General features: G+C 45.5%; 1 protein-coding gene across 7 annotated transcripts in view; it reads left to right on the top strand.

The window, feature by feature from the left end:
* LOC106590041 (rho GTPase-activating protein 12) overlaps positions 1 to 16,431 on the top strand; it is a 129,747-nt gene that overhangs the window by 112,780 nt on the left and 536 nt on the right. For 5 of the 7 annotated variants that reach the window (XM_014180538.3, XM_014180537.3, XM_014180539.3 and 2 more), the window contains one exon: positions 867 to 3,278. The exons of 1 other annotated variant lie outside the window; for it this stretch is intronic. In XM_014180538.3, coding sequence (XP_014036013.1) covers positions 867 to 1,041 — 175 coding nt within the window. In that variant the 3' untranslated portion in view covers positions 1,042 to 3,278. Of the gene's footprint in view, positions 1 to 866; positions 3,279 to 8,638; positions 16,237 to 16,431 lie in introns of those variants that run through there. One more of the 7 variants, XM_045711029.2, reaches the window with a different exon arrangement.

Raw genomic sequence — 16,431 nt, 5'->3', positions numbered from 1 at the left:
TAGTTTGTTGACTTACTCTCAGATTGATGTGTCTGAGGTACACAGGACCAGGGGACATATAAGTAGGGTTCGGGGTAGATTCTCAGCCCATTGGAGCTCGGGGCTATATCATACAGCATGTTCAGAATGACATTTGCCTAAGCACTATTTGCATTTATATGGCCCTGTGTTTGCCATAATGCAATACCTTTAGATCTGGTGTTTCTTCTAGGAAATGTATTGTGTGACATTTTGTCTATATGGAAGTGTATCCCAAATGACACCCTATTCCCTACATAGTGCTCTACTTTTCACCAGGGCTCTGGTCAAAAGTAGTGCACTATATGGGGAATAGGGTGCCATTTGGGATGCTACCTATGTATATGAGACAAGGGGATTTAATTGGGTTTTCCAATGAATAATGTTATTGTGTGGAGCAGCGTTTCTGTATGCAAGGATTTTGATTTCCATTGAAAAGCAGCGATATTACCTGACGTTGTTTAATATTGTATTTTGCATCTTATGTTTTTCGAATACTAGCAGTAGCTTACTTAATAAATGTTATATACGTTTTGTCTCCAGCGTATACCTGATCCCTTTGTTGACCAGCCAACATCTGTAATGTGTTTTCTAAATGAAATGCCTATTTCACCAAAACGGACAGACCATAGGGCAGTTCGGGAAAATGCCAGATGGTTCTGGTCCATCTTTAGCCCAGTGGGCCTGTCTAAATTGGGGGTTTTGCACATAATGATCATTATTTGGCTAATAATGGGGGCCTCAAGGAAAAAATGTGCCTTTGTGTTGGAAATGCCTGGCAGATTTCTGCTCGCAGTCCGTCCCTGTATCCCACTCTTTCCTCCTCTCGCCTTCCTCTCTCTCTTCAGGGTGATTGACCATGGAGAGGCCAACCGTATGACGACCCAGAGTGTAGCGATCGTTTTCGGCCCCACCCTGCTCAGACCTGAGACTGAGACGGGAAACATCGCTGTTCACATGGTCTATCAGAACCAGATTGTTGAGCTCATCTTACTGGAGTATGAGAACATATTCGGCAGGTAGAAAATAAACACCTAAGTACGACACCTGAGGTAAACTCCTGTGGAAGAGGAAGAGGATGGTCTGGTGACTGGTCAGACTCACCCAATACCGCTTATTTTTGTGACTGAAACATTGCTGCTGTGGACCCAGCAATTTAAAGAAAGAAAAACAAAAATGTAATTATTGTTCATTTGGTAATAAGATTAATAAAGGAAACTAGTGAATGACATTTTGAGAGAGATGAATATGATGTAAATAAATACAGATTTCATTCACTTTGGTTGCCATTCCTGCTGTGAGTAGCAGGGCGGTGCAGTTGCTTCAGGGGAGAGGGTTGGTTGGTTGGTTTGTTGGTTGGTTGGTGAGCTGGCTGGATCTAGGACCGTGTCGTCATGGCATTGACGACGGGCGGAGTGCAGTGTGAATGGCGTGGATGAATCTCCCTCCGTGTGTGACGTGATCCAATGGATTTGAGTATACAGGGTATAACTGTGTTCTATACGGGATTCCTATGGCCAGTATTAAGTACATACTACATACAACAAGAGCTTGGTGAATAAGACTTTCATTGTTTTGGACTGGAGTGAAACAGAAGAAGAGGATTGTGGGATACATTGATGTGGCGTTAAAGAAACCGCTGGAGTGACTTCCGGCTTTCTCTGATGACATCACAACACAGGAAGCACAACTCAATCCAGATCATTCAAACAACAACTAACTACCCACTGAATAAGTGACTGGCTGGGTGGTCTGATCTCCCTCTGTCAAGTCAATGGAAGCCCATATCCTACTACCATGTGGTAGAATATAGACCATGCTTGGTCGTCTGTATAAAGACTACTCTCATTGCTTTGTGTTGGAATAATAATAAGCCGAACCTATGAACTGGATATTCTCAGTGTTGTGGAACATTGACTGTTGACTTGACCTCTGGATTTTGTGAAGTACAATGTAAAGCCTCAGTGGTATGGATACAGAATCAGTATTAAATATGGGGGCTCTCTGACGGGACCCCAAAATGATGTATGGGGTCTCTCGGAGGGGACCGCTGGATCAACTGGATGGGACATAGGCATGTGTATTAGCTATATTTCCCCTACTTTATAATGAAAACATTCACCACGATCGGATCTGGGAACTGCATTTCAGCGCTCTTTTCCCTTTATAATGCACTACTTTTGACCAGAGTATTTAACCAGTCAAAAGTAAGGCAATATACAGGGAATAGGGTGCAATTTTGGACGTGAACAGGTCACCCTCCCTATCCTACCTCCCTCGCTAGAACTGTAGCCCCACCGCTTCTTCCAGATCTACCCTTTGACCCTAGTGCAATCATCAACAGTGGTCAGTCAGTATGTCACTTGACTGGTTTTGGGAAGCATCAAAACAAACCTGTGTTTGGGGGATAATACAGTAAATTAACTTGCTATATCTGAAGACTGTCTGCATCCTAAGTGGCTTTCTATTCCCTATGTATAGACCCTGGTCAAAATTTGTGCACTACATAGGGAATAGGGGGCCTGCCATTTGGGATGCACATAAGATCTTCCCGAATGTGTACAGATAAAGAACAGATGTGTGTTATTGTCTAGTCTAACGTGCTTGGTATGGTAGGCCTCTGCTAGTGAAAGGCCTTCATTATAAGTGTAAAAGTGTTGGCTTTTCAGTGAAAGGAGATGTCCTCTTTTCCCCACCTTCCTCCCTTTCCTGCTCTCATCCTTTCTTCCCTCGTGTTCTGGAGTTACTGGGAAAAGAGATGGAGATGCCAGGGAATAGCAGTCAGTCTTAACATGACTATTTCAGATGAATACTAGTTACGTCCCAAATAACACCTTATTCCCTATTTAGGGTGCCATTTGGGATGCAGGCCCAAGCCTTTGTTCCAACTTCATAATCACTCTCCTTACCTAAGCTAATCTCAACGGGACTGGGACTGGAGAGAAAATGGTACTGGAAAATAGTATTACATTCAAGTTTATGGTGATGGAAGGTATAATGCAAAAAAAGCCTCTGTGCATATCATGTACAGCAGCCTACATTAAAAAAAAATATTTCCTTATTGAAGTATGTATGTTTTGATGGTGAGTGGTTGGTTCAACGAGTGAAATATCACTGATTTTGTAAATTGTCGACAAAATACATTGTTACAAAAGAGGAAATGTTATCTTGATTTTGACGCATGGTCAACTGCACATTTTGAATGTACTTTTCAGACTAACTGCTGTTTGTGACATGTCTAATAAAAAACTAAAACTAAATGGAACTGACACAAAGGGTATCCCTTTCCACACAGCCCCTGTCATCCCGTATACGGGTTGAAAATAGCAGATATTGTCATTGTTAAGCGCCTAAATTGGAATAAAGTGGCTGTACATTAAAATGCTATAAATGACATCAGAGCTCAGGTTCCCCACTTCACAGCACTGTATGGGTTTTGACTAACAGCTGAACTTGCGCACCGAGCGCTACAAGATGATGTGCCTATTCCTCCCGCTAATTGGGCAACTTTTGCACATTTGTAGTTGTCTGAGTGAGGGAAATGCTGTAAATCGAGTCTGTTCTGAAAGATGAGACATTGAGGATTATAATAAATACCGCTTTGATGTCATACAAGCAAACCACACACCCGGGAGTCCAAATGTGCATTTCACATTTCCATATTTGAAACTCCTCTCATATACAGTATCAACGTTTATGATCACTATTTGATCCACAGTTACAAGGATGACGTGTTCTACCCTGGGACAGGGTTGTCCTGAACAAAATGAGCCTGTTTGTCATATTGTGAAGAAAATTTGCTCCAGAACACGCACTTGAATGCACTCATGACTCCATTCTATGCACACCAAAATTACAATCTGTCTGAAGTAAGATTGTATTTTATAACTTAGCTAGGCATGTTGGCAATAGAATAAGCTTTCAAATGATTCCCACATGACCCAGATTGTGATTTAAAATAGAGCCTGGACTCGAACCCAGAATCTCTAGTGGCACAGCTAGCACTGCCATGCAGTGCCTTAGACCACTGCACCACTCGGGAGGCCTAAAAAAAATTTTTTATTGTGTAAACAACTAATTGTGTGATGGTGGGGACACAGGTGTAACGTAGATGCTGGGAGTTGAGAAGCAGGTGGTAAGTTTACGATAACATGGAACGATACAACGTAGGAGTAGCGTCTAGACATGAACAACAGAAACATTACTGCCTGGGAAAGGAACCTAAGGGAGTGCCAATGATGAAGCAGACCGGTGGTTAGTAAACCTGCGAAGTCGAACATCGGAGGGGAGGGGTGGGAGTAGAGGCAGCGAAGATGGAAATCACGGATGATGTTGGGATACAGAATGTTCTCCACCGGAACCCAACATCGCTCCTCTGGGCCGTACCCCTCCCAGTCCACCAGGTACTGGAGCCGACCCCCACGATGTCGGGAGTCCAGTAGGGATCTGACTGCATAGGAGGGAGCTCCCTTGATGTCCAGGGGGGTGGAAGGGTGTCGTGGGGGGACAGCATCAGCCAGAGGACCAGGAACCACCGGCCTGAGAAGGGAGACATGAAAAGAATGTGGGCTACGGTAGTCACTGGGAAGCTGTAACCTATACGTCACCTCATTGAACCTCCAGAGATGCTCGAACGGCCCCACAAACCGGGGGCTCAGCTTCTTGCAGGCCAGGTGGAGTGGGAGGTTCCTGGTAGAGAGCCAGACGCGATCCCCAGGATGGATCATGGGAGTCTCACTGCAGTGGCGGTCTGCCTGCTCCTTTTGACGGTGGACGGCACACTGGAGTCTTACATGAGCCTTGCTCCACACTTCTGTGCGCCTGAACCACTCATCAACCGCAGGAGCGTCGGTCTGGCCCGGGGTCCACGGTGCCAGTGCTGGATGAAAACCCAGAACACACTGGAAGGGAGTCAGCCCGGCGGAGGAGTGATGTAACGAATTCTGGGCGTACTCCGCCTATGGAAGGAATCGTGCTCACTTTCCCTGCCGGTCCTGGCAGTGACTCCTCAGGAACCTCCCCAGCTCCTGGTTCATCCTCTCCACCTACCCGTTGGACTGAAGCCTATACCCGGAAGTGAGGCTGACCGTGAGCCCGAGCTTCTCTATAAAGGCTCTCCATACCCGTGATGTGAATTGGGGCCCATGGGGAGACGATATCGTCCGGAAGGCCATCATGCCGGAAGACCTGCTGGAATAGACCAGAGAAAGGAATGAAACTACAGGATTTTGAAAATCTATCCACAACCACCAAAATGGTGGTGAAATCTTCAGAGGGGAGATCAGTGACAAAGTCAATGCATAGATGAGACCATGGACGATGAGCCACGGGAAGGAGTTTCCCTGCTGGAGCGTGCCGGGGGGGACTTGGTTTGAGCACATACAGAACAGGAATTTACATAGCGACTAACGTCCTGCGCCAAGGTAGGCCACCAATATTTCTCGGAGATAGATTGGGTAGTGTGAGAAATACCTGGATGTCCAGCAACGATAGCTGTGTGCACCCAGGTCGGCAGCCGATCCCCATGGAAAAGGTAGCTGCGCTCAAGAGGAGAGGTAGTGGGTGCAGGCTCCCTCCCCAGAGCCTGGCGATGTCCACATCTACGTCCCAGACCACAGGGGCTACGACTCGAGAGGAAGGGATTATGGGTGCATTCTGGACAGGACCCTCTCCCGAATCGTAGCACCGGGACGCTTTGGTGTTCTTTGAACCTGGGTGATAGGTCAGCGTGAAGTCAAATCTTGTAAAGAAAAGGGCCCACCTTGCTTGGCGCATTCAGCCTCCTCACTGTCTGTATGTACTCCAGGTTCCAATGGTCGGTGAGGATGACGAATGGGTCCTTGGCACCCTCCAGCCAACATCTCCACTCCTCTAATACCAACTTCACCGCCAGGAGCTCTCGATCACCGACGTCGTAATTCCTCTGCAGGGGACAGTTTCTTAGAGTAATACGCACACAGATACAATTTCTGTGGATAACCTTGTCGTTGAGACAGAACTGCCCCCACGCCCACCTCTGAAGGGTCCACCACCATATATTGTGGGATCTGGGTGTTTGAGCAATTGCCTGAGATTAAATGTCCCTTCAGTAGGCTGAAGGCCTTGTCAGCTGCTGGACTCCACACCAACAAATGGGGACCACCCTTGAGGAGAGAGGTGAGGCGATGGAGCTGAAGTTCCTGATGAAACGGCGGTAGAAGTTGGCAAACCCCAAAAACTGTTGTAACCCCTTTATGGTGGTTGGGACTGGCCATGATCTGACTGCATCTACCTTCTTGGCATCCATCTGCACTCCTTGGGGACTGATTTGGTAGCCAAGGAGCCTCCTGATGAAACTGGCACTTCTCAGCCTTGACAAACAGTTGGTTAGCCAGGAGGCGTTCCAGGCCTACTCGGATGTGAGCGATGTGATCCTCCAAAGTAGCCGAGTAGCATGTCCCGGAACACCTCATTGACGAATGCCTGGAACACTGACGGAGCATTGGCTAAGCTGTCTTCCATTCGTCCCCCTCCCAGATGCGGATGAGATTGTATGCACTCCGCAGGTCCAACTTGGTAAAAATAAAACTGGCCCCGGGGAGCTGTTCGATGGCTGCCTGCACCAACTGGAGAGGGTTAATGGTACTTGGTGATTTCATTGTGTCCTCTGTAATCAATACATGGGCGTAACCCTCAACCCTTCTTGGCCACGAAGATGCAACCTTGTTGGAGCGCCTCATGGATGTACTCCGCCATGGCCTGGGTTTCAGCCACCATCAGAGGGTAGATGTGACCCGATTCCAGTATGTTGCGCGTCACTACTTCACAGGGGAGCCTTAATATAATGTGAACTTTCATGTGCCTTAATATCAAACTTGTATGTCATCTGTAAATACAAATAAAATTGTTAAATTACGAGCCTAGTTGGTTTAGTCACAGAGAAAGACAGCAACCTTCCCGCTAGCCGTGATTGGCTAAGATAATAAGTGGGCTGGACAAACCGAGAGATGAGTTTGGATTGGTCTGCGGTGTTGCATCTTGTCTATAAAATGAGCTGCTCATCAAGCCTAAACTCTTTCTACTGCCGTAAAAAAAAAAAAAGAATTAATCAAAGATATAACGTTGGCCTTGGAGAACTGCAAATATGTTCCTATACTGCTCTCAATAACATTGCTTCCCTGAATTTATCAGGCGCTATCGACAAAGGTCATTGGGAAAAGTTGTGATGGACTACTTTCTGGACGACCAATGCTGACCTTCGCTCACTCTGAAAATAATACGTTTTGAAATCAGTGGAACACAACGGGCCAAACACACTGTGCAAACTAAATGGAAACAACAGGGGTTTCAGTCTGCCATGACGCTTTCATCCATGTATACAGGTAAGAATCTAGCTACAGGTTCAGACATTATACGTTACTAATTTTGTCAAAGTTGTTTTCATTAAAAGCTAAAGCTTGCTGTTAACTAGCCAGCTGGAGTTCGATGGCTGGCTTGCTAACTAACATTAAACCTAACGTTATTTGGGAAACTTTAGCTTACTATGACTATCAGTTTGTATTGCTAGTGTTGTTACTCTATGGATTGGGATTATAGTAAAATTATTTGCTATGTCTTGTTAGGTTGCGTCAATCGAATCTGGTATTAGGATAAAATCAGACCGTTTACTTTAGTTTCAGATCAATCGTTTAATTCTGCTCATATAATTGCATTGATAATATAAATGGTAAATATGATGTTCGTATATACGGGCTCCCTGTAACAACACACAGGGCATACAGAGAACTGAGTGTCACATCCTTTGTTCTTTCTTAAATACTCTGACAGAGATAGATCCCGCTCACTGCTGGCCTGTCAGAGGGAGGATGAGCATGGTTTAAACTTACTCATCCTATCGTTGGCGTGCAGGCTGGTCCCAGCCTCGTGACGCACTTCCTGTACACTCTGAGCCCGTTATCGTATTTCAGTATCAAGTGGTTTCTTATGTGACTCTAGTTTGTGAAACAGCCTTCTGCATGCCTCAACAGTTTTACCCCCTATTTAGCCACAGCCCAGCAGTTAGTCACATACACGGTCTCTTTGGACATACTATTTACACAAGCATGTAGCTTAACAAAACAATAGAACATATTGATACATGTGCTGATGTAAAAAGATAATTATACCTTACAGTCTAAACAAAAGATCCCAAGTTAAAGCTTGCTGTTAGTTAGCTAACGTTAGCTGAGGTTAACTGGCTGGCTTGCTAGTTAACAATAACTTGTGTATCAGGTGTGTGTAACGTTAGAGACGTTTTCTCAATGTCATTTCACATTGCTAGTTATAGCCTAATGATAGCTAGCTAACATTGAACCTATTGGTTAACTTTAGCTAATTAAAGCTTGCTGTTAGCTAGCCAGCTGACGTTAGATGGCTGGCTAGCTACAGTAGCTAACATTACCTGTATGAACTGTGTAGGGATATCTCAGAATGCTATTTCGCGTCTATTGTATAATAATGCTGAAATATTTATTTGGAATTTGTCTTTCAGCATTAATCAGTAGAACACGCCTGACTCTAGGTGAATTGATGTTGTGCAGGTGAATTGATGTTGTGCAGGGTTGTCTTCTGATATTTTTTGTTGTTATTCCCTGTTTTACAGCTTCGATGCTCTGGAGCCTGGTGTTGTTTCCAACGAGCGTTTGGACTGTCGGGGCCAGGTTTCAGCTGCTGCGCAGCGCTGACATCCTTCCTCCCATAGGTGGTCTGCCTGTAAAAGCACCACCTGGACTGGACACAGCTAGACAAACAATATTTTTGACAAGATCAGGGAGTTTTGCGACGAAGAGGCTATGGACATCATATGCCCTACACCAAAGTCAAGGGCAGGACAGAAACAGGCTCTCCAAATATAGATTCCCTTGTTCATGCGTGGTTCAGACGGACCAGTCGTCAGCGCTATCTGCAGTGCCTCTTTCACATGACTTTCTCCTAACACACACGCCACACGTTGCTGCTTCAATTTTTTTGTTTATCCCGCTGCTCAGCCACTTTACCTCATTGTATGCATATAACTGCCTCGTCTATCACTGAGATCGTTCTTGTACATACTTTATATTGACCATCTATTTCTGATATTGCTACTATGCAAGTAACCATTTGGCTGTACCGTTTACACCTTCTGTAGAGACCATACACTTAGCAAAATATTGATATACCACGTGTCCACCACAAACATATGGCGCATGCATCTGTTTGTATTGTACGTGTGCAAAAGAAATTAGGTTTCAACTTGGGTTGTATGGCTTACTATGTGTGCATGTGTAACAGTATATAAAGTATCCTAATGTACTGGTGTGAAGTCATTTGGGCAGTGGTGTAAAGTAGTTTTGTGGAATCTGTACATTACTTGATCTTTTTTGCAACTTTTACTTTACTCCATACATTTTCCTTGACACCCAAAAGTACTCATTACATTTTGACAGGAAAATTGTCCAATTCACACACTCAAGATGTCATCCCTACTGCCTCTGATACGGCAGACTCACTAAACGCAAATGCCCTTGGCTCTCCGTCAAAAAACAAGCAAACCAGATTGAACAATTTGATTAAGTACATTGTGCCCCTGGCTGTCAAATAATTGTGCTCTGGTTTAATAAGAAAACAATTTATACTTTTTCCACCACTGGATGTGGCTGGGGGTTAAAGCGTTTTTCACATGACCCATCAATTTAGACAAGTGTGTCTAGGTAAGCGTCATCAAGTATTGTAAACTGGATACTTTGTTTACCTGAAATTTTTCCTTATTGTAGGCTACTACCACTTTCAGTCTTAATCTTTACTACATGACTCACTGTTTAGCGCATAATCTCACATGTGAATCCTTCAAGAGATGGGTGGGGCTGGGTTTAGAGCATGTGAACAATGCTGAATGGGTGTAGACAAAGGAGAGCTCTCTAGTAGGTACCAAAACATTTAAAGGCCCTTTTCTCAAAAGTGAGTTTACAAGTGTATCAACTTTCAAAGTATAAATACTTTCCCACTGTTCCTCATGCGTGTATGATATTCCATTTTGTAGCTTTGAGTCAACTTTTATCCCATGTAAAAAAACAAAAGTTTCAAATGTGGCTACATAAGACCAAATCTAGGGGGTGAGTGACAGATGCGTCTTCGTGGGGGCGCAGAGCCTGCAGGCAAGTCGATGGCATAGTCCCAGGGGCGATGATGGAGCAGGTTTTGGAAAATACCTCCTGCAGGTCTGGGTATACCTCCGGGAGTTGGACAACCACAGGGTGGCACCACAGGGGACAGGTCCTCCAGCATTCAGGTGCCCAGTCTGATTTTCATCATCGACCATGAGATGGTGGGGTTGAAGTCAAGGGAGGCCGACCTTGTGAGCTGGTGATTTAGGGATGTTCTCCTGATGGATGGACTCCACGGTGAGGGGTTTGGTGATTTGTGTGATGGTCCCGGAACCTAATGGACGATTATCGAGGGCTTGAACCGGGAAAGGAGGAGAGCGGGTATGAGGTGATGTTGAGGGAGGCAGCAAGGGTCTGGTCAATAAAGTTCCCCGCGGCACCGGAATCCACTAATGCTGTAGAAACAGTACATGAGGGATGTCAACTAGTGCGATCGACACCAAAAAGGGTTTGTCAGAAAATGATGAAGAGGATACTCACACCTGCCCCAGGAGGTGGAAGATCACATGACCGTCTCTGCTCTCATGGATCCCGAGTTGGGACATAACGGACACCGCTGGAGCTGGTGCCCTCATTGATCACAATAGAGACAAAGCTCCAGCTGTCTGCGTCGCTCCGCCGCGGGGAGGCCCGAGACCCTTACCTCCATAAGTTCAGGCTCTGATCCAAAGTGTTCAGAGGGAGGGAGAGAAGCGATGTGAAAGCCAACGCTCCAAAATAAGGTTATCCAGAAGGATGGCCATCGCGATGTGTGTCTAAAGGAAGATTGTCATCTCGACAGGCCAGTTCCATCTGAACCGCCATGCGCAGTTCTCTTCTGAATAGTGTACGAAGGTGGCGAGTACTCAGCAGCTGTCTGGTCCTCCTGCCGTAGTTGGAGTAGGTGTTCCCCCCTCTGCCCTCCGGTGGATGATCGAAGATACCTCTGAACCGAGCCATGAACCCCTCATAAAAATCCAGCTCCTCTCTCAGATGGCCGTGGCCCATTCCAACACCCACCCAGTCAGCAGAAAAATAACTGGCAGCCTTGGACCTCTCAGTGGTGGGGGCTCCCATCTGGTGTGCAAAGTAGAGGGATCACTGTAGCAGGAAGCCACGGCATTTAGATGGGGTGCTGTCATATTTATCTGGGAGGGACAAACCGCATCGCTGACCTGGGCGGGTTGCTGAATGGGCTGGCTCGACTAGTAGTAGAGTATCCTCCGCTAGTTGAAGGCAACACCTCTCAGGTATGTTCGAGACGTTGAACACTGCAAAAAACTTCTTCCATAGCCGTCCCCAGTTGCACCAGCTGGTCGTGGTGTTGACGAAATAGGTATCCCTGCTCATCGACCGTCTGGGAGATTTCCCGCTGCTTCCATTTTGTGAGGCAGTATTCTGTAACGTAGACGCTGGGAGTCGAGAAGCAGGTGGTAAGTTTAATATAACAAATAACATGGAACGATACAACATAGGAGTAGTGTCTAGACATGACCAACAGAAACAATACTGCCTGGGGAAGGTTACAAGGAAGTACCAGATAAAGGGGAGGTAATGAGTGAGGTAATGGAGTCCAGGTGTGCTTAATGATGAAGCACAGGTGCACGTAATGATGAAAGCCAGGTGTGCGTAATGATAGTTCCCAGGACCGGTGGTTAGTAAACCGGCAAAGTCGAACGCCGGAGGGGAGAAGCGGGAGTAGACGTGACAGCAGGGCTGTGTTCCAAATAAAAAACTGTAAGTGTGTTTGCATCAGGTCCTCAATGGCAAAGCTAGTAGAGCTAAAGAAAAGTCATGAAAGTGTAAGGAACTGTGCACAGTTTGGAGAGGTGTGTGGCCACTTGGAGACACTAGTAGACCTCTCACTCAAACTCTTTCTCATCTTGCACCTACACCAACATTTCAATGAATATGTCATATGTTACTGAATGTATCCAGAGTATTTTCATATTTTGTTATTGACAAATGCTGTGAAAAGTACAGCAAATGTAAAATGCACATAAAATCAACAGTGTAATGCTTGGATTCAGTCTTGTGTCAAGTGAACTGGTGTGTCCTCAACTTTGGTCTGTTCATTACCCCATAATCTCCAAAGTGTTCAATTCCTACCATGGTCATACATATGCTTTTATAGTTCTTCTGTTAGAAACATTACCGTGTCCCAAATGGCACCCCATTCCCTATGTAGTTCACTACATAGGTAATAGGGTGCCATTTGGCATGCAGACATGAGCGGTTAAGAGTGTTGGGCCAGTAACCGAAATGTGCTGGTTTGAGCCGGCAAGGTGGTTAAAGCCCTGGCCCCCGTTAAACTGCCCCCCGCACCTCTCTGATTCAGAGGGGTTGGGTTGGATGCAGAAGACACATTTCGGTTGAATGCATTCCGTTGTGCAACTGACTAGGTATCCCCTTTCCCTTCCCTGTCCCATGCAGGCTAAATATTACCTCAGGCCAACTTGCTCTGTTCATTCCACTGGAGTATGGAAAACATAACATAGATTATGAGTGTAGGACAATAACTTAAAGGTATTATGATTAAACGATGTGCGTTCTGGCATGTCAATGATTGTCTGCCAGGAAATTTAACAGTTCACAGAGGTGAATATAGGATAGCAGTCTGCCCTAAAATGGAAATAGTATATTTTCTTTAATCTGCTTCTCCCTCTTTTTTCCTCAACCATCTCTCTCTCTCTCAATCTTCTCCATTTTATTTGTCTTTCCCAGCTCCACAGTCTGTCTTTATGTCAATGTGTAAGTGTGACTGCCAGTTGCTGATCTTTTGAGAACATCATGTGAAACGTCGCTTGAAGTGTGAGATGAATGGGAGGCAGAGGGCTCGTAGAGAGGATGGTAACTGGGTTGGGACTGTATTGGGCGTGTTCCTACTAGAGTAGGCCAGGTCTGGATGATGATGATGCTGCTATAATAAAGACCTACCAATGATTTGTCATAGCATAGGCCTACCAGACACTGTCTTAGGCCTACGAGGAACTGCACTGCCTGCCTGCTGGTGGTAAATAAATTGATATCTGGAGAGCTTCTATTATCTGTCAGGGGGTGCTGATACAGTCTGCCTTGTATTTATTGCCTACTTAATGGACTTGATTGTATTACTGAAGGGAGAGAGCGAACAAAATCTAACGCCACTAGCCCCACTATGGTACTTTCAGCATTCTGCAATTACCTTATGTAAATCTGTGCCTGGAATGGTTCTTCTGCCTGCTATTTAAAATGCATTGAATTTCCATGGAAAATGATCCACTACTGCCGCTTGAACCTCGTTAATAACGGTGACAAGCCGGATGACATTTGGAATACTTACATGCTTACTTAGCATCGCCATGCTTGCAAACACTTCCTACGATACCCCGCTTCCTACTTCTCTCTCCTGCTGCTGCACTCTGTGACAGCACATTTACAAAAAGGATAGCTTTGAATGAGGTACTCCGGCAAATGAGTTATTTCTTCAAGTGAATGGGTTTTCCTGCAAAAGACATTAGACTAGTAAGTGCTCACTCAATCTTTGATCATGCGGAGAGCCTGAAGTGGAGTGCACTGGCTCTTGCAAATATCACGGAAATAGGTTTAAATTCCACCTTCTATTAGCTCATAGACTATAAGCTCATTGCAGACTGCATAGTCAGATTGGAATGGCATTGAATTACTGTATGAACTAAATCACTGTGACTACTGTAGACAGACAAATGTTTGTGAGTTCCAAGTACCTTAAGTATTTAATGGATCTTGGCCCAGGATTCATTTCAAAGGCAATTCTGATGCACAATACTTCACACACAATGACTCACACCTAGTGGTTAGAGCATTGGGCCAGTAACTGAAAGGTTACTGGATCGAATCCACGAGCTGACAAGGTAAACATCTGTCGTTCTACCCCTCAGCAAGGCAGTTAACCCACTGTTCCCCGAGCGCCATGGATGTCGATTAAGGCAGCCCCCCGCACCTCTCTGATTAAGAGGTTGGGTTAAATGCGGAAGACACATTTCAGTTGAAGGCATTCAGTTGTACAACTGACAAGGTATACCCCTTTCCATCTTATTTCTCTACCCTGAACATGGTGCCTCTATGTCAGCCAGAATAGTGTAATATGGCGCTGGAGAGGATGGATGCCGTTTCATGGGCTCTTAACCAACCGCATTTTTTGTAACTTGTTTTGCCGACGAGTGGCTAATCTGCTCTTGCCATCCGTACTACAGGCCAACGTACAGTACAATCGCTGGATAATAAATTGTACGAACTACGATCACACATATCCTACCAAAGGGACATTAAAAACTGTAAGATCTTGTGTTTCACCGAGTCGTGGCTGAACGACCACATGAATAACATACAGCTGGTGGATTATACACTGTATCGGCAGGATAGAACAGCAGCCTCTGGTAAAACAAGGGGTGGTGGTCTATGTACAGCTGGTGCACGATATCTAAGGAAGTCTCGAGGTTTTGCCCGCCTGAGGTAGAGTATCTCATGATAAGCTGTAGAGCACAATATCTACCAAGAGTTTTCATTTGTATTTTTTGTAGCTGTCTATATACCACCACAGACGGATGCTGACACTAAGACCGCACTCAATGAACTGTATAGCACCATAAGCAAACAGGAAAACTCTAATCCAGAGGCGGTACTCCTAGTGGCAGGAGACTTTAATGCAGGGAAAGTTAAATACATTTTACCTAACTTCTATCAGCATGTTAAATGTGCAACTAGAGGGAAAACAACTCTAGACCACGTTTACTCCACACACAGATACGCATACAAAGCTTTCCATCGCCCTTAATTTGGCAAATCTGTCCAGAATTCTATCCTCCTGATCCTGCTTACAAGCAAAAATTAAAGCAGGAAGCACCAGCGACTCGGTCAATAAAAAAGTGGTCAGATGAAGCAGATGCTAAGCTACAGGACTGTTTTGCTTGCACAGACTGGAATATGTTCCGGGATTCTTCCAATGGCATTGAGGAGTACACCACATCAGTCACTGGCTTCATCCAATTTGCATATCGCCCCAATAGATCCACAGATGATGCAATCTCTATTGCACTCCACACTGCCTTTTCACACCTGGACAAAAGAAAGCCCTATGTGAGAATGTTATTCATTGACTACAGTGCAGTGTTCAACACTATAGTGCCCTCAAAGCTCATTACCAAGCTAAAGACCCTGGGAAGAAACGCCTCCCTCTGCAACTGGATCCTGGACTTCCTGACAGGCTGCCCCCAGGTGGTAAGTGTAGGTAACAACACATCCGCCACACTGATCCTCAACACTGGGGCCCCTCAGGGGTGTGTGCTCAGTCCCCTCCTGTACTCCCTGTTCACTCATTACTGCACGGCCAGGCACGACTCCAAAACCATCATTAAGTTTGCTGATGACACAACACTGGTAGGCTTGAACACCAATAACGACGAGACAGCATATAGGGAGGAGGTCAGAGACCTGGCCGAGACATTCCTTCAATGTGATCAAGACTAAGGAGATGATTGTGGACTACAGGAAAAGGAATACCGAGCACGCCCCCTTTCTCATCGACGGGGCTGTAGTGGAGCAGGTTGAGCACTTCAATTTCTTGGTGTTCACATCACCAACAAACAAACACATGGTCCAAGCACACCAAGACAATCGTGAAGAGGGGACGGCAAAACCTATTTCTTCTCAGGAGACTGAAAATATTTGGCATGGGTCCTCAGATCCTTAAAGGTTCTACAGCTGCACCATCGAGAGCATCCTGACTGGTTGCATCACTGCCTGGTATGGCAACTGTTCGGCCTCCGAACATAAGGCACTACAGAGGGTAGTGCGTACGGCCCAGTACATCACTGGGGCCAAGCTTCCTGCCATCCAGGACCTCTATACCAGGCGGTGTCAGAGGAAGGCCCTAAAAATTGTCAGACTTCAGCCACCCTGGTCATAGACTGTTCTCTCTGCTACTGCACGGCAAGCGGTACTGGAGCGCCAAGTCTAGGTCCAAGAGGCTTCTAAACAGCTTCTACCCCCAAGCCATAACACTACTGAACATCTAATCAAATGACTAGCCAGACTGCTTGCATTGTCCCCCCCCCCCCCCCTTTATGCTGCTGCTACTCTGTTATCTATACATAAGTCACTTTAATAACTTTACCCACGTATATATTACCTCAATTACCTTGAATAACCGGTGCCCCCGCACATTGACTCTGTACCAGTACCCCCTGTATATAACCATGCTATTGTTATTTTACTGCTGCTCTTTAATTAATTGTTACTTTTATTTCTTATTTTT

The sequence above is a fragment of the Salmo salar genome, chromosome 29, assembly GCF_965601325.2.
Source record: "Salmo salar chromosome 29, fSalSal1, whole genome shotgun sequence".
Lineage (NCBI taxonomy): Eukaryota > Metazoa > Chordata > Actinopteri > Salmoniformes > Salmonidae > Salmo > Salmo salar.
Note: the sequence above shows the minus strand (reverse complement) of the source record. Positions and strands in the feature narration are given on the sequence as shown.